General features: G+C 46.1%; 1 protein-coding gene and 1 non-coding gene across 5 annotated transcripts in view; one reads left to right on the plus strand and one right to left on the minus strand.

Annotated features, from left to right (window-relative positions):
• Positions 1-24,386, plus strand: part of TMEM50B (transmembrane protein 50B) — a 53,536-nt gene that overhangs the window by 5,481 nt on the left and 23,669 nt on the right. Inside the window, exons 1-2 of one of the 4 annotated variants that reach the window (XM_066259483.1) lie at positions 7,410-7,558; positions 22,327-22,595. The exons of 1 other annotated variant lie outside the window; for it this stretch is intronic. In XM_066259483.1, coding sequence (XP_066115580.1) covers positions 22,533-22,595 — 63 coding nt within the window. In that variant the 5' untranslated portion in view covers positions 7,410-7,558; positions 22,327-22,532. Of the gene's footprint in view, positions 1-7,409; positions 7,559-7,930; positions 8,132-22,326; positions 22,596-24,386 lie in introns of those variants that run through there. 2 more of the 4 variants (XM_066259484.1, XM_066259486.1) reach the window with 2 other exon arrangements.
• On the minus strand, positions 9,479-9,554 carry TRNAM-CAU (transfer RNA methionine (anticodon CAU)). Its single transcript has one exon. It is a non-coding gene; the product is annotated as a tRNA-Met (tRNA).

Here is a 24,386-nt window from a genome sequence, read left to right on the forward strand (position 1 = left end):
TAATTTCAGCACAGCACACTTTATGTTTGTAAATGTCCATATTAATAAAGTTGATTTTAATGGTTATTCAATGGTCCATCATTGTATAAACAACTAATAAGAATAACCATGTTAATAAATAAAAAAAATAACCATGTTTTTGGCTGACAACCTAAATGCTTTTTTATCTTTTAGATTGATGATATCAAAACTGACCATAACAAATTATTCTTGTTAAGAAGGTAATTTAGTTAAGTAAAAACAGATTTACTTATTTAAGTAACTGAACACCAGGTCAGAAAGAAGGCTTTGGCCAGTTTTTGGAGTTAGTTGAATTGGAATCTGACACATTTCTTATGACAGCATTGACCTTTTCCTGTTACTTTTCACCTAACTATCAACTTTTCAGGTGTAGTAGTAATTTATTGAGATTTCTGAACTTATTAATTAGTCCATATCAAACTCTGCCTGGTTCCAGCCTTTTCATTTTTCCTTTCTTCAAACTGTAGGACCAGGTCCCTGGCCCCAACACCTTGAGGACAGAGAGAACCTCCATCATGGTGGCTTTTGTCCCCCAGCTGACTCAGTTTTGCCTTTGTTCTTTGTGCCTATGGCTTACCTTCAGAAGTTTGGTACCTCAGGGCGATAGTTTTAAGTTCTTTGGTACAACAATGGCATTACTACGCATGTTTTTCACCCTTGTGCAAGGACATAGGCCTGCTTTGGGGGTGCCCCTTCCAAAGATGAAAGCCCCTGTTATATTGTCTCTATGGCTGGGGCCTATTACTCCCTAACATACTTCCCTGCTCCCAGCTGCCTGAGTCCCCATCACTGGGCCTCAGCCACCTTTTGGAACATTCCCAGTACCCCTCAGATGTGGTTGCTGATCTGATGGTTTGCCTGTTCCTAGAAGTAGTGCCTTTTGATTTTGAGCATGTTCCATTCATGCAACATAAATTTACTGAAGACCTTAAATGGAATCCACATTTCCACCACCTGGATTCTCAGAAATCAGCAATTGAGGGGAACAAATGGGCCCCTCAGCCCCAAATGCAACCCTCAGATACTCACTTTCCTTGGTATTACTGCTGCCACCCCCACCGGGCTCCAAGTGGGGGACACTGGGCAGACCTACAAATGTGCTTATAATACCTCTTGCCTGACTGAGTCTAGACTAGAACATCAAAATATAATTTTCCTCATGGCTCAAGGATGACCCAGGAGAGGGGAAGACTGTCCCTAGGGTGGGATAATTAGGCCTGTGACTTCTCCAGGTTGTGCACCCTTAGCCTGCTGTGGATTGAATTAGCCCAACATTCTTCTACTCTGGGACAGCCCTCGAGTAGAAGGCCTTATCCACCCAAATTTAGACCTAAGAAAGTAGGGTCTAAGGGACTTTCGTTCCTGCCAAAACCAATTTCACAAGTCTGGCTTTCTTTTTGAGGACACACATCTTCCCTGGACGACTGATGTATGCCATTTGTCCTTCAGTTCCACTAAGTGCTGCTGTACAAATGACTACACACTTAGTTCCTTAAACAGCACAAATTTATCTTACAGTTCTTGAGGCCTGAAGTTCAAAGTAGAACTCAATGGGCTAAAATCAAGGTACTAGACGCTCTAAGGAAGAACCCAGTCTTACCTCTTCTAGCTTCTAGAGGCTGCCAGCACTCTTTGGCTTGTGGCCCCCTTCATTTGCCTTCAAAACCAGTGACAGCAGGTCCAATCCTCCTCATGTCACATGACTCTCCTGCCTCCCCCTTCCACTTTTTTTTAAAACTTGCTTTAGTGTTATTTTTTAAATTTTATTTCTTTTAGAGAGACAGAGAGAGAGAGTCAGAGAGAGAGGGATAGATAGGGAGAGACAAATAGGAATGGAGAGAGATGAGAAGCATCAAATCAGTTTTTTGTTGCGACACCTTAGTTCAGCGGTTCTCAACCTGTGGGTCGCGACCCTGGCGGAGGTTGAACGACCAAAACACAGGGGTCGCCTAAAGCCATCGGAAATACATACACAGGGGTCGCCTAAAGCTATCAGAAGTATATGTATTTCCGATGGCTTTAGGCGACCCCTGTGTATGTATTTCTGATGGCTTTAGGCGACTCCTGTGTATGTATTTCTGATGGCTTTAGGCGACCCCTGTGTTTTGGTCGTTCGACCCCCGCCGGGGTCGCGACCCACAGGTTGAGAACTGCTGCCTTAGTTGTTCATTGATTGCTTTCTAATATGTGCCTTGACTGCGGGCCTTCAGCGGACCGAGTAACCCCTTGCTTGAACCAGCGACCTTGGGTCCAAGCTGGTGAGCTCGCTTAAACCAGATGAACCTGCGCTCAAGCTGGCAACCTTGGGGTCGTGAACCTCCTCGGCATCCTAGTCCGGTGTTCTATCCACTGCGCCACTGCCTGGTCAGGCAGTGTTTTTATTTTTTAAAATATTTTATTTATTGATTTTTTAGAGAGAGATGAGAGAGAAAGGGGGGGGTGCAGGAAGAGTCAACTCATAGTAGTTGCTTCTCATATGTTCCTTGACCCAGCAAGCCCGGGGTTTTGAAATGGCCACCTCAGCATTCCAGGTCAATGCTCTATCCACATGCCACCACAAGCCCGGCCCTCTCTTACTTTTAAAGACCCTCATGGTTATGTTGGTCCCACCAGATAATTGAGCACAATCTCCCTATTTTAAGGTCAGTTCATTTCATTTCCCTTTATTATGTAACAAATTATTCACAGATTCTGGGGATTAGGATCTGTTTTGGAGGACATTATCCTGCTAATATCCATCCAAAAATGTATATAATTTACACATACCCACTGTCTCAAATACATACACAAATGTGAATACACTATACCTACTCATCTGTAACTTTTTCTTCAAGATCCTTCCGAATCAATACCTTATTTGTTAAGCCTGCATGAAATTGATGTATGCTCCCATGGAAATTAGAACTACTCAATGCTGAGCAAGTGAAGTAAATAGCAGTGCAAGTTTACACAGACAGAGATCATGAGGCATAGACAGAACAAATGCTTGCTGAAATTATCCTGAGTCAGGAAAGCAATATGGCATGATAATGAGGCACAAGGTATGAGGTACAGAGAAGGCAACAATAGCTCACACGTTTATTTTAAATTTACTTTTGAGAGAGAGAGAAAGGTGTGTGTGTGGGGGAGCAGGAGGCACCAGCTCAGAGCAGTTGCTTCTCGTATGTGCCTTGATCCGGCAAGCCTGGGATTTCAAACTGGTGATCTCAGCATGCTAGGTCAATGCTATATCCACTGTGCCACCACAGGTCAAGCTTGCTTTTTATTTTAATTTAATTTATTGGGGTGACATTGGACAATAAAATTACATAGGTTTCGGCCCTGGCCGGTTAGCTCAGTGGTAGAGCGTCAGCCTGGCGTGCAGAAGTCCCGGGTTCGATTCCCGGCCAGGGCACACAGGAAAAGCGCCCATCAGCTTCTCCACCCCTCCCCCTCTCCTTCCTCTCTGTTTCTCTCTTCCCCTTCCGCAGCCGAGGCTCCACTGGAGCAAAGATGGCCTGGGCGCTGGGGATGGCTCCTTGGCCTCTGCCCCAGGCGTTAGAGTGGCTCTGGTCACGGCAGAGTGACGCCCCCTGGTGGGCAGAGCGTCGCCCCCTGGTGGGCATGCCGGGTGGATCCCAGTCGGGCTCATGCGGGAGTCTGTCTGACTGTCTCTCCCCGTTTCTAGCTTCAGAAAAATACAAAATAAATAAATAAATAAAATAAAAAATTACATAGGTTTCAGTTGTGCCATTCCATAATACATCCTCTGTACGCACATCACCCCAAGTCAAGTCTCCATCACCACTTATCTCCCTTTTAACCTCTTCTACCTCTCTATTCCCTTTCCCTCAGCTTACACTTGTTGAACACTTGCCTTGCATTAACTAATTTAATCTTTACAACAACCCTATGATATAGGTATAATTGTTAACTCTTTTTAAGAGATTAACAAACTAAGGCACAGAGAGGTTAAGTAAATTGCCGTGGGTCATACAGCTAGAAAGTGTTGGGATTTGAACCCAGGCTGCTGTGGTTGGTCTGATTCCCAAACCTGTTCTTACCCACACATTGTGCTATGGTGTTGGCAGAGACTGGAGCAGATCACATTAGTGACACCTCCAGAGTGAAAATTCAAGAACTTCATACATTGCAATTCTTGGGGCTGCCTCAGATTCATTCTGTTATAGTTGGAGTATCATTTTTGTCCTTTATTTGCTTCGAGGTTTTTGCCTCCCTGACTGCCCCTGATACTAATGAGTTCGAAGTAATTTAATACAGTGGGAAGAAAAAGGGCTTTGGAGCTAGGCAGATTTGCATTTAGGTCCAGGTTTTGCCCTACATTAGCTATGTGACCTTCCTGAACTGCCCTTTCCTCGTTTGTCAAATGAGTACAATCAGATTCAACCTGCATACAGGATTGTAATCCTTAGAGGTGTGCTGAACATAACAGGCTGAATGCAGGGTGGGGTCTTAGTGTTTCTCAAAGGGGAGTACTGCCCTCTAGAGGACATTTGGAAAATGTGGGGGAATCTTCCGTTGACGCAATGATTAAAGGGGTAGAGCTATTTTGCCGGTTTGGACCAGTATATTGCACCAACTCATAGCTGCTTCCCTTTAGTTGTTCATTGATTGCTTGTCATATGTGCCTTGACCCGGCAAGCCTAGGATTTCGAACCAGCAACCTCAGCATTCCAGGTCAACTCTTTACCCACTGCGCCACCACAGGCCAAGCTTGGGGCATCTTTTTTTTTTTTTTTTTTTTTTTTTTTTTTTACAGAGAGAGAATCAGAGAGAGGGATAGATTAGATAGGGACAGACAGGAATGGAGAGAGATGAGAAGCATCAATCATCAGTTTTTTGTTGCGACACCTTAGTTGTTCATTGATTGCTTTCTCATATGTGCCTGACTGTGGGGCTACAGGCAGACCGAGTAACCACTTGCTCGAGCCAGTGACCTTGGGTCCAAGCTGGTGAGCTTTGCTCAAACCAGATGAGCCCGCACTCAAGCTGGCGACCTTGGGGTCTCCCACCTGGGTCCTCCGCATCCCAGTCCAATGCTCTATCCACTGCGCCACCGCCTGGTCAGGCTTGGAGAATCTTAAAATACTCAATATTTTAAAAAGTGATGAGATTTAGACTATGATAGAAACTTACTATATATCTATTCTTCCTTCTTTTGTAACAACCCTATTTTTAGCCTTCCTTGCAGTTTAGTGTAGTTAAGTGACTAAGTTTTTGCTAGCACAACAAAAGCAGAAAAGGTATATGCAAACATTTGGAAAGGTTCTTTTTTTTCTTTTTTCAAGCAAGAGAGAGAGAGAGCGAGAGAGAGACAGGAAGGAAGAGAGATGAGAAGCATCAACTAGTAGTTGCAGCACTTCGGTTGTTCATTGATTGCTTTTCATACGTGTCTTGATGGGGTGGGGGTGGGGGGTTCCAGCTATGCCAGTGACCCCTTGCTCAAGCCAGCGACTTTGGGCTCAAGCCAGCAATCATGGGGTCATATATATGATCCCACATTCAAGCTGGTAACTGTGCTCAAGCTGGTGAGCCTGCACTCAACCCGGCGACCTTGGGGTTTTGAACCTGGGTCCTCAGCATCCCAGGTTGATGCTCTATCCTCTGTGCTACCACCTAGTCAGGCTGGAAAAGTTCTTAAAGAAAAGAGTGTTCCCTTCTTTGTCCCCTCTTCTAATGGCTGGAATGCAGGCTCAATGGCTGGAGCTACTGCAACTTTTTAGACCATGAGGTGATAGTGGGAAAGGAACCTGCTATCTTCCAAGTGTCCATATATTTTAAAGCATAAATAAATATATGTGTGACTTTCTTGGCTGGAGCAAGGAGGCTGGATATGTCTCCATGAAGTGCCAGCTCTGTTCCAGACTACCAACTTTGGACTTTTTCTCACTAGCTAACTTTGGACTTCTTAAACATAAAAGAGAAATACCAATATTCTGCTAAGCCACTGCTATTTTGTGGTTGTTTTCCCCTCTACTCTCAGCCAGACCCAATACTAATAACAATAATCAGAACAGAAGCAAAATTTTAAAACTTGTTTTTAAAAAGCCAACTTTTACAGGTTAGCAATTTAACCTTTTTTAGGGTTGTACATATTTCAAAAGTAATTTATTAAGCAAATATTTATTGAGCACCTAGATCCTAGCACATGTATTAAGATGATTGCTGCCTGATTAGGTGGTGGTGCAGTGGATAGAGCATTAGACTGGGATGCGGAGGACCCAAGTTTGAGACCCAAGGTTGCCAGCTTGAGCGCGGGCTCATCTGGTTTGAGTAAAACTCACCAGCTTGGACCCAAGGTCGCTGGCTCGAGCAAGGGGTTACTTGGTTTGCTGAAGGCTCACGTTCAGGGCACATATGAGAAGGCATCAATGAACAACTAAGGTGTCGCAATGCACAACGAAAAACTGATGATTGATGCTTCTCATCTCTACGTTCCTGTCTGTCTGTCCCTATCTATCCCTCTCTTTGACTCTCTCTCTGTCTCTGTAAAAAAAAAAAAGATAGCTATTGTAACTATAAGTGTATTATTTTACAACTGACAAAATAATAGTATCTGTGAAAATGAGAACTGAGAGTGGAAAAATAACAAAAAGTAGGTATTGTTTCTCTTCCATATATACTAAAATCTGAGGGGGGGGTAACAGGAGTATAAGAGGATAGCATTTTGTGACACAAAATATTTATTTCATTATACCTCAGGTATAAACTCTTTCAGATCCCCATTGATAATACCCAGACTTACACAATTTGTTTCACAAACAGCTAAATGGTGTTTTATATTCTGTAAAGTTATGCTGAAAATTCAAGATATCTTTAAAGGAGACTGTAGGAAGAGACTCGACTACAAGAAAGCTAAAAATCTGGGTGGATGGCAGATAAAAGCATTAGGAGACCAGTGGTATTGTATTGGACACCTCAGACACTACTATATACATAGTTAGTAATCTTGGATGAGTAACTTCACTTTTCCAGGCCCCCATTTCTGGGTGGCAGGGATTGAAAAGGCCATATCTCCATACGTTGAGTTCCTGAGAACCCTCCTGGAGCATGTTCCCTACTCTGGGCAGGTCGCGGCCAACACCGTTGGGCCTGTGGGCAAAGGCAAAGAGAGCCCCTGTCTTTTGGTCTTGGCCTCCCTTGGCACGTGATCTCACCGCTGGTGCACTTTTAAGTCCACGAGCCGATATGCAGCGGTGGCAGCCCACCCGTGCCCGCTCAGATGTCTGTACCAGGAGCCAGGTCTAGGCGACTGCCCCTCGCACCCGCATACAATCTGGCTGGTGACCTGCAGAGCTGCGGCGCTCTCGCCCCGCCTACCAGTCTCGCCCCGCCCCCGGGCGATTGGTCGCTGTGCTCCGATTGGTCACTGTGGTGCACACGGCGCTGCGCCCAACCCTGCGGTGCTGTCACCCAGCGGCCGGTCCTCGACTGGCGGCTCCCGGGACTGAAGTAGAGTGGAGCACGCCCGCCCCGCCACCGGCAACCTCTTCCCCTCTGTGCGCCCCTGGGGTTGGCCTGGGAGTCGGGGAAGCGGGTGAGTGCGTTCGGCGGGTCTCTGAGGCGCGCACGGGGAGGCGTCCCCGGCCGGCTGGGCCGGGCCTGCGGAGTGCGCCGGTGCCCGGCAGAGCGGACCTGCGGGACTGGGGCCTCCGCCGCCCTCTCCGGCCCAGCCACGTCGCCTCGGCCCGGCCGTGGCCGTGCGGCGACCGGACGGGTCGCACCTCCGCGCTCGCTCGCCGTCGGATACTGCACTGGGAGGTCCGGGCAAGTTTGCATGCCCAAGCTGCCAGATTCGCGGGACGACGGCCAGGGGGCGCGGTGTACGGCCCGCGCGGGGCGTCCGGGCGGCTCCGGGCTATGTCGTCGTTCGGCTTGGGCTCTGAACCTTTGCTGGGGGTGTTGTCAGCGTTATGGGGACTATTCCTACTCGCTCCTTACGGGAGCCAGGGAAGGGGACAGAATCAGTCTACCGTGTTGGATGTCCTTTCAGCTAAGGAGCAGAGAACATGGCCACTGTGGCATGGTAGCTATGCTGGGGAGGGACGCTTCGGTTTCAAATAATAAGTTGTCTTCCGAGTGATTTACAGGGCGGTGCGTAATCTGAAAGGTAAATATATATGTGACCTTTCATAAGCCTCGGTGTGTGTGTGTGTGTGTGTGCTGGTGCGTGTGCGTGTGTTCGCTCATAGGGAGGATTTAAGCCTCCGATGGGGATGACTGTGTCAGCGTTTGTGTCTCTTTTCGGAGTGCCCGCCTCTTCTCTCAGAGTCCCCTACCTGTCCTCGGTCCTTTTTCTAAGTTCCCGAGGGCTCTTACTCCCAGGCTTGGCACACTTCCATCTCATCATCTGCGGTCACTTCTTAGTTGTCCTCTCTTCTTCCAGACGTGCGTAGGTTTTAGATGTGGAACGGACGTTAAACATTTTTGTTACCATTCAATAGTATTTGTGTTAGTTTCAGGTGTACAGCATAATGGCTCTTCCTTCTTAAAATGAAAATTAAAACTGATCTTGAGTTCTGGAAGCCGCTAGCAAAGCAGGTTCAATGACAGCCGGGGGAGAATGGAGTTTTCCTCTTCCGGGAACACGCCCTCCCCGCCCCCATTCTCTGCCTACTAGGCTAGGCTTAGGGCAGCCATGACTGGCTAGTCTTGTTAACTCCCTTTCATTGATTACTGAGGTTGCCGGTTCGAAACCTTGGGCTTGCCTGGTCAAGGCACATATAGGAGTTGATGCTTCCTGCTCCTCCCCCTTCTCTCTCTCTTTCTCTCTCACTCTTCTCTCTCTAAAAATCAATAAATAAAATTAAAAAAAAAGAAATTTACAACCTGAGTATATTATGTAATCAGTATAAATGTAATGCTCTTTTCACCAGGAATATCTTTATAACATAAAGGATTTTTTCAGTTAAAGGCAGGAGCTAATTCTGTTTGATTGGAATGCATTTCTTAGAAGCTGTGTGTCCTTTTATATTGAGATTAGATCAAGAAAATTTTGAGGACCAGGTTAAATAATGGTGACTTTATTAACCTTGTTATCAGTTAGTGGTGTTGACTTTAAGGTTATATTGACTCATTTGATTGGCTTGGCAACACTGAGTTGAGAAAGCCTTTAGAAAGAGAAAATTGGAACTGACATATTGTGTGTATCCAGGAGGAACAGAACTTCTTGTTCTCTCTCTCTCTTTCTTTTATTAATTTATTTTAAATTTTTTTCTGAAGTGTGAAGCAGGGAGGCAGAGAGACAGACTCCCGTATGCTCCCAACCAGGATCTACCACATATCCACTAGGGGGCGATGCTCTGCCCATCTAGAGCGTTGCTCTGTTGCAACCAGAGCCGTCCTCTGCGCCTGGGCCAACTTTGCTCCAATGGAGATTGGCTGTGGGAGGGGAAAAGAGAGATTGAGAGAAAGGAGACGGAGAAAGGTGGAGAAGCAGATGTGCACTTCTCCTGTGTGCCCAGGCCAGGAATCGAACCTGGGACTTCTACACATGGGGCCAACGCTCTACCACTGAGCCAACTGGCCAGGGCCCTTGTTGTCTCTCTTTAAAAAAAAAATTATTTATTGCCTGACTTGTGGTGGCACAGTGGGTAAAGCATCAACCTGGAATGCTGAGGTTGCCAGTTTGAAACCCTGGCTTCCCTGGTCAAAGCCCATATGGGAGTTGACACTTCCTGCTCCCCCCCCCTCTGTAAAATTAAAAATAAAGTCTGAAAAATTTTATTTATTGATTGATTTTAGTGGGACAGGAAGAGGGAGAGAGAGAGAGAGAGAGAGAGAGAGAGAGAGAGAGAGAGAGAGATACAGGAACATCAATCTGTTCCTGTATGTGCCCCAACCAGTGATTGAACTGGCAACCTCTGTGCTTCAGGACGATGCCCTAACCAACCGAGCTATCCGGCCAGGGCCTTGTTCTCTCTCTCTTTTTTTTTTTTTAATTTTTAAGCTGGAAACGGGGAGAGACAGTCAGACAGACTCCCGCATGCGCCCGACCGGGATCCACCCGGCACGCCCACCAGGGGCGATGCTCTGCCCACCAGGGAGCGATGCTCTGCCCCTCCGGGGCGTCGCTCTGCCGCGACCAGAGCCACTCTAGCGCCTGGGGCAGAGGCCAAGGAGCCATCCCCAGCGCCCAGGCCATCTTTGCTCCAATGGAGCCTTGGCTGCGGGAGGGGAAGAGAGAGACAGAGAGGAAGGAAGGGGGGGGGGTGGAGAAGCAAATGGGCGCTTCTCCTATGTGCCCTGGCCGGGAATTGAACCCGGGTCCCCCGCACGCCAGGCCGACGCTCTACCGCTGAGCCAACCAGCCAGGGCCTCTCTTTTTAAATAAGTTTATTTTATTGCAAAATGTATCTCAGGACAAAAAAATGTGTAAAACAGATATGTATATTTAATTTAAAGATTATTATTGCAATGATTATTACTGTATATACCATGATATTAAGAAACAAAACATTGCCCTGGCCAGTTGGCTCAGTGGTAGAGCATCAGCCTGGCATGTGGAAGTCCCAGGTTCGATTCCCAGCCAAGACACATAGGAGAAGTGCCCAATCTGCTTCTCCACCCTTCCCCTTCTCCTTTCTCTCTATCCCTCTCTTCTCCCGCAGCCAAGGCTCCATTGGAGCAAAGTTGGCCCTGGTGCTGAGGATGGCTCCATGGCCTCTGCCTCAGGTGCTGGAATGGCTCCGGTTGTAACGGAGCAATGCCATATGGACAGCATCACCCCCTGGTAGGCATGCTGGGTGGATCCCAGATGCAGGAGTCTCTCTCTGCCTCCCTGCTTCTCACTTCAGAATAATACAAAAAAAAAACACCCCAAAACAGAAAATGTTAACATCTTTCTACCAGAAGTGGCTTCTATCCAATTTACTTTTGTTAATCTTTTTTTGCTTTTTAAAATAAGCTTTACTCATCAATATATAAATACACACATTTACACACATGTACATAAATGTGTATGCACACAAACACATGCTAAATAATTTATTTCATTTTGAATGGGGTTAAAAAGAATTCTCATACAAGTAGATAGCATTTTTCACAGTTTTTTTATTGTTACTGAGAGTGTCACAAAGAACTGGTTCCAAGAGGATTTAAGGACTAGGTATTTGTGTAGTGGATGGGGAAAGAAGTATCTCAATACAATTGCTGAGTAACATGTAGTGGTTAATGTTCCAAAGAGAAACAGAGTCATACCTGTAGGATTTTTTTCTGCCGGGCTATAAAATCATAACACAGTATTAATTTCTACAGTTAATTTAAACCTTTCAGGACTATATACTGTGCCTTTATTTATTTATTTATTTATTTATTTATTTATTTATTTTTCTGAAGCTGGAAACGGGGAGAGACAGTCAGACAGACTCCCGCATGCGCCTGACCGGGATCCACCCGGCACGCCCACCAGGGGGACGCTCTGCCCACCAGGGGGCGATGCTCTGCCCCTCCGGGGCGTTGCTCTGCCGCGACCAGAGCCACTCCAGCGCCTGGGGCAGAGGCCAAGGAGCCATCCCCAGCGCCCGGCCCATCTTTGCTCCAATGGAGCCTTGGCTGCGGGAGGGGAAGAGAGAGACAGAGAGGAAGGAGGGGGGGGGGTGGAGAAGCAAATGGGCGCTTCTCCTATGTGCCCTGGCCAGGAATCAAACCCTGGTCCCCCGCACGCCAGGCCGACGCTCTACCGCTGAGCCAACTGGCCAGGGCCTCTGTGCCTTTATTAACAGTGGATTTTTCATTAAATAAACTGTGATAACAAAGTTCTTTCCCCCCCCAGAGTGTAGATGAGATCCAAACAGGCTTAAAGAAAATGCTAGGACTTTTGAAGTGTGAGATTAAAATTTTGTTTCCTAATTATAAGCACAAACTTGACTGTATAAAGAAAGGAGAGTATTGTCACTATTAGATGGAAGCTTCCAGAAAAAGGTGAACAGCACAGAATGGCTTCAGCTTTCCTGCCTTTTTACAGGGGCCCTTTTGGAGGCAGTCAGTGGGCAGTGACAAGAGTGAGTCCCAGGACACGGGGTTCACCACCATTAAAGCATAGGAAGGGCTCCAGTGTGAACCAGGTATGGCAAGGACTGCAGAAACACTGTCCTGGGGAGTAGCTGATCCTACAGAGCAGGGAGTGGGCTGCTCTGTACTTCTGCTGCTTGCTCACTGTGCCTGCCTGCAGTTATCAGGGTGGGTCAAGGCAGAACCCTTCTGTGCAGGAAAGACGGTCCTCCACTAAGGCAGGCTTTTTCCACTAAGGAAGGGAATTGCATCAGCACATGACCAAGGTCAAGCCAAGCCTAGCTGAGTACAGATTAGGAATCTGGGCCAGGTTCAGGGCCATTCAGTCCTCAAGTTAGAAAGCTGCTGTGGCAGCTGGAACAGCTCAGTCTGGCCTGCTTACCCTCCTCACCTGGGGCTCAGCAGCTCTCCTTAGCTCTCTTGTGTTGAATCTTTCCGATATTCTCTTTATTGATCTGGTGGCACTCAATCTCTAGCAGCTTTGACAAAAGGAGTAACATTTTTTTTTTCTTTTTTTCTTTTCTTTTTTTTTTCATTTTTCTGAAGCTGGAAACAGGGAGAGACAGTCAGACAGACTCCCGCATGCGCCCGACCGGGATCCACCCGGCACGCCCACCAGGGGCGACGCTCTGCCCACCAGGGGGCAATGCTCTGCCCATCCTGGGTGTCGCCATGTTGCGACCAGAGCCACTCTAGCGCCTGGGGCAGAGGCCACAGAGCCATCCCCAGTGCCCGGGCCATCTTTGCTCCAATGGAGCCTTGGCTGCGGGAGGGGAAGAGAGAGACAGAGAGGAAAGCGCAGCGGAGGGGTGGAGAAGCAAATGGGCGCTTCTCCTGTGTGCCCTGGCCGGGAATCAAACCCGGGTCCTCCGCACGCTAGGCCGATGCTCTACCGCTGAGCCAACCGGCCAGGGCAGGAGTAACATTTTTTGAAGACTTTGCCTGTCTGAACATATTTTGATTCTGTCATCATATGTGATATTTTTGTCAGTAATAGAATTTTACTTGGAAATAATTTTCTTTCAGAATTGTGTAGTTATTGGTCCCATTGTCATCTTGCCTCTAGTGCAATTGAGAATTCTAAACTATTATGGTTCCCTGTCAAGGCAGAACCCTTCTGTGCAAGAAGTGTCAGTCCTTTGTGTGTGATCTGTTTCTCTCTCTCTCTGCAAACTTATGGGATCTACACTTTGATCCTAGTGTTTTAAAATTTAAAATGATGTGTCTGAGTGTGAGTCTGTTTTTATTCATTAGGCTGATTATTTAATGGGCCCTTTAAAACTTCTGGGGAAGTTTTCTTGAAATATTTTATTTTTCTCCCTTCTATTTTCTCTGTAGTCTTTCTTCTGAAACATCTGATATTTAGATATAAACCTTTTAAATGTCTTCTAATTTTCTTGTTTTCTTTTGTTTTCCACCTAGCTACTTACTGCTAGATTTTTTAAAAACAATTTTTATTTATTTTTTTATGGTTGATTTTAGAGAGACAGAGAGAAGAAAGGAGAGAGACAGACACAGAGAGGGAAGCATTCATTTGTTGTTCTACTTGTGCATTCGTTGTTGCTTCGGTATGCATCCCAGCCAGGGATAGAACCCGCAACCTTGGCGTTTCCAGATGACAATCTTACTGACTGAGCTAACCAGCCAGGGAACTGCTAGATTTTCTTAATTTTTATTTCCCAACCTATGTATTTGGATTTTTAAAACATCTCCATGATCACATTTTTCATTTCCAAAGACTGTTTTGTAGTCTGAATGTTTCTTATGATATCATGCTATTCTTCAATTGATCTTAACCAAAAGGCCAAGAAGCTATATAGTGTCCTATGCTTGTGTAACATGTTCTCTTGTCTCTGAGATTTCAGTGATTTGTTTTAAGGTTTTTTTTCTCTGCATTGTTTCCTACCCTCCTATCTGGAAGGAAAGGATCTGGCTGCCAGTTTCTTGAGCTAGGACAGAGGACCAATAGCCTCTTGTGTCCAGTTCTCAGGAGGCTCCCTACATCCTCCATCATGCCTGTATCCCCCAGTTTAAAACACAAGAAACGGGAAAAAACCTCAGACTTCTGATAGGGTGTGAAAGAAGTGGTTGCCAGCACCATGAAGAGAAAAGAGACAAGATCTGGGGATCCTACTTTTATAACTGGCCCCCTCAAGTCTTTCCTGGGTTGGTTTTCAGTTTTCCCACTGAGGCTCGGGAATTCATCTTTCTTGGGTGTGCTGAGTCAGTTACCATTGTCCATCTGCTTTCCAGCTTTCAGATTTTTTTTTTTAAGTGAGAGGAGAGGAGATAGAGAGACAGACTTCTGCATGCGCCCCAACCAGGATCCATCCGGCAAGCACTGTATAGGGCTGATGTTCAAGTCAACCAAGCTATCCTTAGTGCCTGAGGCTGATGCTTGGACCAGCTGAGCCACTGGCTACTAGAGGGGAAGAGAGAGAGAAGAGGGAGCGGGAGAGGAAGAGGAGCAGATGGTCGCTTCTTGTGTGTGCCCTTTCTGGGGGTTGAACCCAGATGTCCATATGCCAGGCCAATCCTCCATCCACTGAGCCAACCGACCAGGGCCCAGCTTTCAGGATTTTATTGCTGTTGTCTCCTCTTCTGTTTTCCCTATCATTAGGAATTTATGACTTTTGAAAAACTAGTTTTAGGGCCCTGGCCATATAGCTCAGTTGAGCATTGTCCTGATACGCCAAGGTTGCAAGTTCTATCCCTGGTCAGGGCACATACAAGAATCAAATAATGAATGCATAAGTAAGTAGAACAATAAATTAATGTTTTTCTCTCTCTAAAAGGCAACCAATAAGTACAATTAAAAAAACCCAACTGCTTCTATTGTACTTTTAGTAAGTTTTCAGGAGGGAGCAAAATGAGATGCTGACGTACCGTTGGCCATCTTCACCCAGAAGTAGTAGTAAGTTTTCTTGGCCAAAGAGTAATAGCAGGCCCACCGGAACTGGGAGCCCTTTACAGAACAGCCATGTGTATGTGAGCCATCTTTTTGGTGGGTAGTGTCCCAGTAGAGCCCAAGCTGTACTTCGATCAGGTGTCGCTGATTCGACTTCCCCGTGCAGTGGGATACTCCTGCTTATCAGCAGGCTGGCAGCCTCTTTGAGACTATAGAAGGCGTCTATGAGGATGCTACTGATCAGTGCTGACACTGTCACCAGAGGAAAAGCATAAGACCGATACACAAATTAGTTGCAAGAATCACACAGGCAATTTATTACTCACAAATCCTTTTGGTGTGCCTGGGTACAGCTTAAGGGGGCCCTGTCAGCATGCTCCTCTTTGCTGGTCAGAGCTCAGAGCGGTGTGGAAACAGTTCATGATCACATTGGAGTCTGGGCAACTACCGCAGCAGGGGGCCCCTCAGCTTTAGTACCTTTTCTGGCCAGCGCCTTCTAACAGGTGTCAATTTACAGGATTATCACCTCAAATCACCTTTTTGGGAGTTCCTCGAAGGGAACTGCTTTTATGTTAATCTACTGAAATGTTACATCAAACCACTTTTTAAGATGTTCCTAGGGAAGCTTTTTATTTAATACAGGGATAGAGATAGGGTCAGAGAGAGGGATAGATAGGGACAGACAGGAACGGAGAGAGATGAGAAGCATCAATCATCAGTTTTTCGTTTTGACACCTTAGTTATTCATTGATTGCTTTCTCATATGTGCCTTGACCGCAGGCCTTCAGCAGACTGAGTAACCCCCTGCTCAAGCCAGCGACCTTGGGTCCAAGCTGGTGAGCTTTTGCTCAAGCCAGATGAGCCCGTGCTCAAGCTGGTGACCTCAGGGTCTCGAACCTGGGACCTCCGCATCCCAGTCCAGCGCTCTATCCACTGCGCCACTGCCTGGTCAGGCCCTAGGGAAGCTTTTTTTATGTTAACTTACAAAGTTATGACACCAAGCCACTTCTTATCTATGTATAACTTCACACACATACTAACTGGGCCCTGCTTGAAAGTCAGAGTCTGTTTATCACATCTGCACACACTATATTGTTCCTATCCAGATGGCATAACTTTATTTAATTTCCTTAACTAATTTTATTATTATATCTTAATTACTTTTATATATCATCCATATTTTTGTTTTTTATATTTCTATATATTTAATTATAACATATTACTACAACAGGTAGTTGACAGTATCATTGCTATTCTGATTAATTCTCACACTCTGAGGGATGTGCTCTCATCACCCCTCTATACAGACCAGAGGACCATAGCCTAGAGGCATTTAAAGCTCGAACTGTGCCTGCACACAGCAGCTATTCCATGAGGAGTAGAACGGATGAATGAACGTGTCCCACTAAGGTGCGGCTGGGAAGAGGCTGAATGTAGGCGTAAGCTCAGGCCAGTCCTGACTCCAAAGCCTGTACCTTTAGCTGTCTCTGTGGTTGCAGATGCTGGGACATGATCATTGGCTCTCAAGCCCTTTAAAAATATTCTTACTAATAGGCTTTAGCTTTCCCAGTACTTCTTATCGGGAGGATTCCCCTTAATCTGTCTGGGTTGATAGCTGTGACCCTGGCACCAGATTTTCCGAATTGAGTAGGGCCTTTATGGAGCAGTCCCAGAGGCTGCAAAGATACCTGTGCAGGGTTCCTACTATGTAAACACACCTCAGGGAGTGGGGTGTTGCCATGTTTGATCAGCTCTTGGCTTGTGTCACAGTCATCAGCACTTAGGTGGCATTTCATGATAGTATGCCTTTCTATTTTTGTTAACTTTTTATTACAGAAAAATTTAAACATAACAGAAAGTTAACAGTAGGTAGATTCAGCATTTTGACAACTTGCCATATTTGCTTTATCTTTTATTTTCTCCTTTGCTTAACCACTTGGTAGTATGTTGTTGACATTGACACTTCACCCTTAAACATGGAAAAATACATCTTCTCACACTTTACATAACCACAATTCTGTCATGATCACATCCAAGAAATTCTGTGTTATCCTCTAATGTCTGACCTATTTTCAGATTTCCTCAATTGGCCCAGACTGCCTTTGAAAAACATTAAAAAAAATTAGGATCAACAAAAGTTTCATCTCACTTGGTTTGTTAATTGTGTGTGTATTTTTATTTATTTTTAATGAGAGAGAGAGCAAGAGGGACAGACAGAAAGGGAGAGAGATGAGAAGCTTGAGCTCATAGTTGCGGCACCTTAGCTGTTCATTGATTGCTTTCTCATACTTGCCTTGACTGGGGGGGCTCCAGCCAAGCCAGTGATCCCTTGCTTATGTCAGTGACCTTGAGCTCAAGCCAGCAACCTTGGGCTTCAAGCCATTGACCCCTGGGCTCAAGCCAGAGACCTCAGGGCTTCAAACCTGGGACCTCAGTGTCCCAGGTCGACACTCTATCCACTGTGCCACTGCCTAGCCAGGCTTAACTGTGTGTTTTGACATACAGTAAGTGAAATTCATGCTAAAATCCTTTGACGTTTCTGGCTCATATTGCTCTTGAGACTGCTGCATTACTGAAGAGATGGTGATGCCCAGAATCTCAGCAGGGGAAGGGACCCTTGAGGTAATTTGCTGCAGTCATTCCCCAACTTTGCTGATCATTAGGGTCACCTGAGGAGTTTTAAAAAAATAACCTGGCATTACTGTTGACTTTCTGATTATTGGGGGTAAAGTGGACTCAGTGATCTTTTTTCTCCTAAACTGTCCAAATTATTATGCAGTTAGCTTGGTACTGGTCCAGGGACCTGTGCTTGGCATCCACTGACTTAGTCCATCCCTCTGCTAGGCCGATGCCACACAGCTAGAGAACGTTAGAGCTGATACTAGGAGCAGGTTCCCCAAGTTCATTATTTTTCCAGACAACATTTGAATACCAGTTGTCTAGCATACACAGAAAGTAAACACTCTGCAATATGACTTGCTACTATTAAAACAAAATGAAAACTGCTCATGGTAACATTTACACTAATTCTGCCTAGAAAATGAAACGTTTGACGTGTGTCGTAAAGGTTGAAATGGGAGTTTGTAGACAAGAGATGAAAGGGACATTCCAAGGATGTGTGTGTGTGTGTGTGTGTGTGTGTGTGTATGTGTATGTATAAATGGCTGTAGCCATTGCCTAACAAGTATGTATTCAACAAGTATTGCCCGCCTGTGTCCCTCCTGTTGCAGTAGAGTATGTTAGGATAGCAGGAAGTGAGATAGCTGTGTGTTAGGGGAGATTGAGAATACCTGTCTATTTTGGACTTTACCTCACAGGCTGCTGGAAGTTTTCGAATGAATAGCAGGATCCAGTTTGAGTTTTAGAAAATTCTGGCTGAATATGGACTTGGGGAAGCAGGGAGGATGATTTTAAGAAATAATGTGTTTGAATATGTTGTAATAGCAGAATTTATTTCCCTCACTAAATAATGTTTCTTATGATCAGCTTCTACAAATTATCAGTTTAAGTAAACCTACGTATAAAGTTGACTATTTTTTTGTGACAGGATAATGAGACATGTATTGTATTTCAGAAAACTGGTGGTGCTTCACTAAATTTTATTCTTGTTATATGTGATTTATAAGTCAGAAGGCAAAGATGCATTCCCTGAGATTAAGGATGTAAGAGGTCTTCCAAAAGTATTTAGATGTCTCAATAATTTATGCTGTTGGGTTTTAGGCCTATAAAATATTCACACTGTAAGTGCCTAGAAACCAGGTTAAAGCATCCCAGGAAGAAAAACTATCCTCCAGACTCCTTTGGCCAGATTGGAATCCACACTAATCACTACAGATGGTCACTTGGGACCCATTGGACTGCTTTTTTCTGTTTCCAGATGATACAGTTCTCCTCCCAGTTGAGCTGTTTTCCTTCCATCTAGTCCATCTTGCTCTCTTCCTTGCAGGTAGTGGAACAGTAACTCTCTCTACACGAAATCTGAAGTGAGAGACATGCTGATGTCGGGCAGCAGTCAGGTGTAATAATGGTCATGAGCACAGATTTTGGAATTGGATCAGAACTTCATAGGAAACCTTGGCTCTCCTTGCCAGCTGTGTGACCTTGGGCAAGTTAACCATTCTCTAAACCTTTCCAGTAAGATGAGGTAATAATAGTAACTGCCTGAGAGTATTTGAGAGGATTCAGAGGAGTAGTCTATGAAGGGAGTTTTTTTGAGGATAGAACGGAGTGGTCTATACCTGTAAGCACCCTGTAACTAACAGCTAGTGAGAGTAGTATCAGTGAGGAAGATGCAGAATTTATTTTGTTTCATTGGGTCTAGCTATATAGACCTAATTTCTGAAGTGATAATTACATTTTGTTAATCTCCTGATTTTTTTATAACAAATTTTTTTCATGACACAAATTGTAATTAAATTTTACAAAGTGTTAATTGATTTCTCTGCTAGTTAGTTAATTCCTTGACTGTATTTCCAATGCCTTGCATTTCCACATTGAGCTGGTTCAGATGTTCAGTCATGTCCACAAGATAGTACAACTTCAGGAGCCACCAGTGTTAGCTAACTCAGGATGCTCGATGTTTTTCATTTCAAGAAAAGTCCGGATTTCTCTCAGACAAGCCGCAAAACGGCTGAGTACCTTCCCTCTTGACAACCAACGCACATTGCTGTGCAGAAGCAGACCAGGATAATTATTCCCAACTTCATCCAGCAGTGTTTTAAACTGGCGATCATTTAAAGCTCGGGCAACAATAAAGTTGACCAACCGAATGACCAGCGACATCACCTCACCAAGCTGCTCGCCACACATCTGACCACAAAGCACCTCCTGATATAGGATTGCAGTGAAAACTTAGGATGGGTCTCTTTTCCTGTTCACGAAGAAGTGCTACGAATCCTCTGTTCTTCCCCACCATGCACGGAGCACCATCAGTACACACCGAAATAAGTTTATCCATTGGTAGATTTTTTCTTTAGCGAACTCAGTGAAAGACTTGAATAAATCCTCCCCTCTTGTTGTCTCTTTCATAGGCAAAACAGCAAGACTTTCCTCATGTAGTGTGTCACTGACATCATACCTTGCAATCACACTGAACTGGGATAAATGGCTTATGTCTGTTGACTCATCCAAAGCGAGAGGAAAGACTGGGCTGCATTTATGTCCTTCACTTGTGTTGTCTCAATTTGATTTGCCATCATGATGGTACGATCGTGAACAGTTCTTGCCGACAGAGGCATGTCTTTTATTCGTTTGATTATCTTGTCTTTTTTTTTTCTGAAGCTGGAAACGGGGAGGCAGTCAGACAGACTTCCGCATGTGCCCGACTGGGATCCACCCGGCACACCCACCAGGGGGCGATGCTCTGCCTATCTGGGGCGTCGCTCTGTCGGGACCAGAGCCACTCTAGTGCCTGGAGCAGAGGCCAACGAGCCATCCCCAGCACCCAGGCCATCTTTTGCTTCAATGGAGCGTCGGCTGCGGGAGGGGAAGAGAGAGACAGAGAGGAAGGAGAGGGGGAGGGGTGGAGAAGCAGATGGGCGCTTCTCCTGTGTGCCCTGGCCAGGAATCGAACCCGGGACTTCTGCACGCCAGGCCGACGCTCTACCACTGAGCCAACCGGCCAGGGCCTGATTATCTTGTCTTTATCCGAAAAGTTGTCAAAAAGTTCATTGGTAACATCAAGCATGAATGTTTTGGCATACTCCCCATATGTGAATGGCTTTCCGTTTCTCACAATTGCTAAACCACCAGCAAAGCTAGCCGAATTCCAGTCACTTTGTTGGGTCCAAACACAGCGTTGTTGCTGACTAGCTTGCACTCTGCACAGTAGCTCTTGACATGCTTTCTTCTTGCTGTCCCCCGCTGGATATTTCGATGCAAATGTAGTATGGTGAGTATCGAAGTGCCGCTTTATATTAGACCGTTTCATGGATGCAATTTTTTTTATTTTTTTATTTTTTACAGGGCCAGAGAGTCAGAGAGAGGGATAGATAGGGACAGACAGGAATGGAGAGAGATGAGAAGCATCAATCATTAGTTGTTCGTTGTGACACCTTAGTTGTTCATTGATTGCTTTCTCGTATGTGCCTTGACTGTGGGGCTACAGCAGACCAAATAACCCCTTGCTTGAGCCAGCGACCTTGGGCTCAAGCTGGTGTGCTTTTTTTTTTTTTTTTTTTTTTGTATTTTTCTGAAGCTGGAAACGGGGAGAGACAGTCAGACAGACTCCCGCATGCGCCCGACTGGGATCCACCCGGCACGCCCACCAGGGGTGATGCTCTGCCCACCAGGGGGCGATGCTCTGCCCCTCCGGGGCGTCGCTCTGCCTCCTGGGGCAGAGGCCAAGGAGCCATCCCCAGTGCCCGGCCCATCTTTGCTCCAATGGAGCCTTGGCTGCGGGTGTGGGAGGGGAAGAGAGAGACAGAGAGGAAGGAGGGGGGGGTGGAGAAGCAAATGGGCGCTTCTCCTATGTGCCCTGGCCGGGAATCGAACCTGGGTCCCCCGCACGCCAGGCCGACGCTCTACTGCTGAGCCAACCGGCCAGGGCCACTGGTGTGCTTTTTGCTCAAGCCAGATGAGCCCGTGCTCAAGATGGAGACCTCGAGGTCTTGAACCTGGGTCTTCCGCATCCCAGTCTGACGCTCTATCTACTGCGCCACCGCCTGGTCAGGCTCATCGATGCAATTTTATCATTGCATATTAGACACACTGCAGAACCTACTCTTTCCACAAAGGCGAATTCCTCTGTTCATTCCTGCTGAAAAGTACGATACTCCTCATCTTTTTTTCTTTTAGCCATCTTCTTCATCAAAAGGGTTTCTGCAATTAGCTAGCTGACTACTTGATTAAAAGGAGGGAAGTTTACTTCCTGACCTCACAACGACCCGTGTACATTACGCATTATCCAATAAAAATTTGGTGTTGTCCCAGATGACAGCTGTGATTGGCCCCAGCCACCCTCAACTATGAACATGAGCGGTAGGAAATGAATGGATTGTAATACATGAGAATGTTTTATATTTTTAACGTTATTGTTTTTTTTTATTAAAGATTTTTCTGTGAGCCAGATGCAGCCATCAAAAGAGCCACATCTGGCTCACGAGCCATAGGTTCCCGACCCCTGCTCTATCCACTGCGCCACCGCATGGTCAGGCCAGGTGATTCTTTATCCACTGTGCCACCACAGGTCAAGCTCAAGTCTTTGAAGTTTGCAGACTTTATATTGCCTATATTTTACCTTTTATTGTTAATGTTTAGAATTTCTTCCTGTATTGTGGGTACAACTCTTTTGTCAGATACTTGTTTTACAAATATTATCTCCCAGTCTGTGCTTCCAGTGTTTGGACCTTCTGTAGTATATTTATTGTTTGCATTTTATTTTCCAGCTTAACAATTGGACCCATTACTTTAAATTTAAAAGCATTTCATAGGAGTGATGTCACGGAAATGGCGCCGTGAGCAGCGCGTCCGACAGATCTCCCCTAAATCACAACAAATTTATCAACTAGAAACAGAAAAATTTATCCTCGGAGCTTTCCGGAGTTCCACACAAACTGAAAGCGAAAGGACTGTTATCACTTGAATCTGAGAGATGAGGGTGTGGAGGAAGCTACAGCAGCGACGTTCATTCAAGCCGCAAGGGAGTGCGCCTGTGGTGAGTCAGCCCACACTTGGGAGCTGCGAGCAGCCGCAGGCGCGCGCCCGGTACAGTTGCAGAGCGAGCACCGCCCACACTCCGGAGTGCGAGCAGCCACCGGCGTGCCCGATCCGGTTGCAGAGCGAGCACCGCCCACACTCCGGAGCGCGAGCAGCCACCGGTGTGCCCGATCTGGTTGCAGAGCGAGCACCGCCCACACTCGGGAGCAGCGAGCAGCCAACGGCGCGCGCCCGGTCCGGTTGCAGAACGAGCACCGCTAACGTTCCCAGCGGCCCGCGCACTGCGAGTGAGAGTCGCCAGCCACTGGTGCCCGGAGCACCCCATTCGCGCGCGTGCCCTGGGCATTCCACATGCCCAGAGCGCCCTACTGGCCCGCACACCCAGGGTGCCCCATTATCCTGCGCCTGGTGCGATCCAGCCACCAGCGGCAGGGCGAGCGGGAGAGGCACCAGGGTGGTCTTCTACTTGGGAGATTCTCTCTGTGGGCGGGGCACCTCACCCAGCCATTCAAGCTAACAATCAAGCGTTGGGGGAGGGGCGCGCGCAGGCAGCCTAAAATACCTTCGGGAGCACAGCTGGGACCCAATCACTGAAATTAGCTTAACCCATGAAATCTGCGCACCCTCGGTTCTAATTGATAAGATCTCTCTCAGTTCAGCGACCCAAGACAAGAGGCGTGATATTTTTTAGTGCCTCTCGCTAAAGGGGCGGGGGCAACTTCTGATTGATAGAGCCTCCATATTCAGGGATAAACGCTAACAAGAGGGACTTGGCAGATAATAAGATCTATACTACACTAGTCGCAAGCAGAGACTAGTGCCTCTTCTTCCCAGCAAAAACAGGCTACAAAGTGTGGAAAGCCTGGGTTGAGAGGTCCAACTGAATGCTAGGCGCTGAACAGTCACCTTGACAATTGACTCCCACCCCCGCCTGATTACACTGGAGGCCCTGACTGCCAGAGCCTTTCCCAAAGCCTTGCACTGAGTGGGGATAGAGTGGGGATTTCCCAGCTCTTTGAGCCTCTTACTCCCCAGGCAGAAGCAGTTGCAGCCTTATAGCTGGATCACCAGGCTGCTAATTCAGGAAGGGGGGACTAGGAGAGAGAATCCAGGAAAGCAAACTCTCTCATCGTTGGACCCTGCAAACGCCAACAAGCCTTGACTACCAGCAAGACTAAAGCCAATTATATGACATTGCCATAGAATCCCATCAACTGCAAATCCCTACCTAAGTGTGACACAGGGGCAGAGCCTGGGGTACAGAGTCACCGACCAGGAAGAGGGAGAGAAAAGAAAAAGGAAGAAGTTAACCTCTCAAAATCAAGAAAAATCCACAGACTTTACAACTTGTTCCACTAATTTTTTTGTTGTTGTTGTTTGTTTCTTCTATCTTATTGCCTTTATTTCCTCCACCTTGGTCCTTCTATTCTCTGCCCATCTTATGCTTCCCTTTTCTTGAACTACACTACCCATAACTGTTACATTTTATTTCTCTTCTTCATCCTCACCCTCCTTTAAGGTTATACTCCAAAACACTTAACGCTCACTCTCTCCTCTTTTGTTTTTTTTTTTTATTTGCTTTATTTAGTTTTTTTCTCTTCCTTTTTTATTTCTTCCTTCGTTTTTCTCTTTTTCTTATTTTTTCCTTTCTATTCGTTTTTTCTTTTCTCGTTTTACTTTCCTCCCATTTAATCCTCAATCACGAACAAATTAGTTAATTTGGGACTCAAGGCTTTTTTTGGCTTTATTTTTCTTTTTTGTTTTGTTTTTGCTTTTTTCTTGTTTATTT

This window comes from Saccopteryx bilineata, chromosome 2 (assembly GCF_036850765.1).
Source record: "Saccopteryx bilineata isolate mSacBil1 chromosome 2, mSacBil1_pri_phased_curated, whole genome shotgun sequence".
In the NCBI taxonomy this organism is placed as follows: domain Eukaryota; kingdom Metazoa; phylum Chordata; class Mammalia; order Chiroptera; family Emballonuridae; genus Saccopteryx; species Saccopteryx bilineata.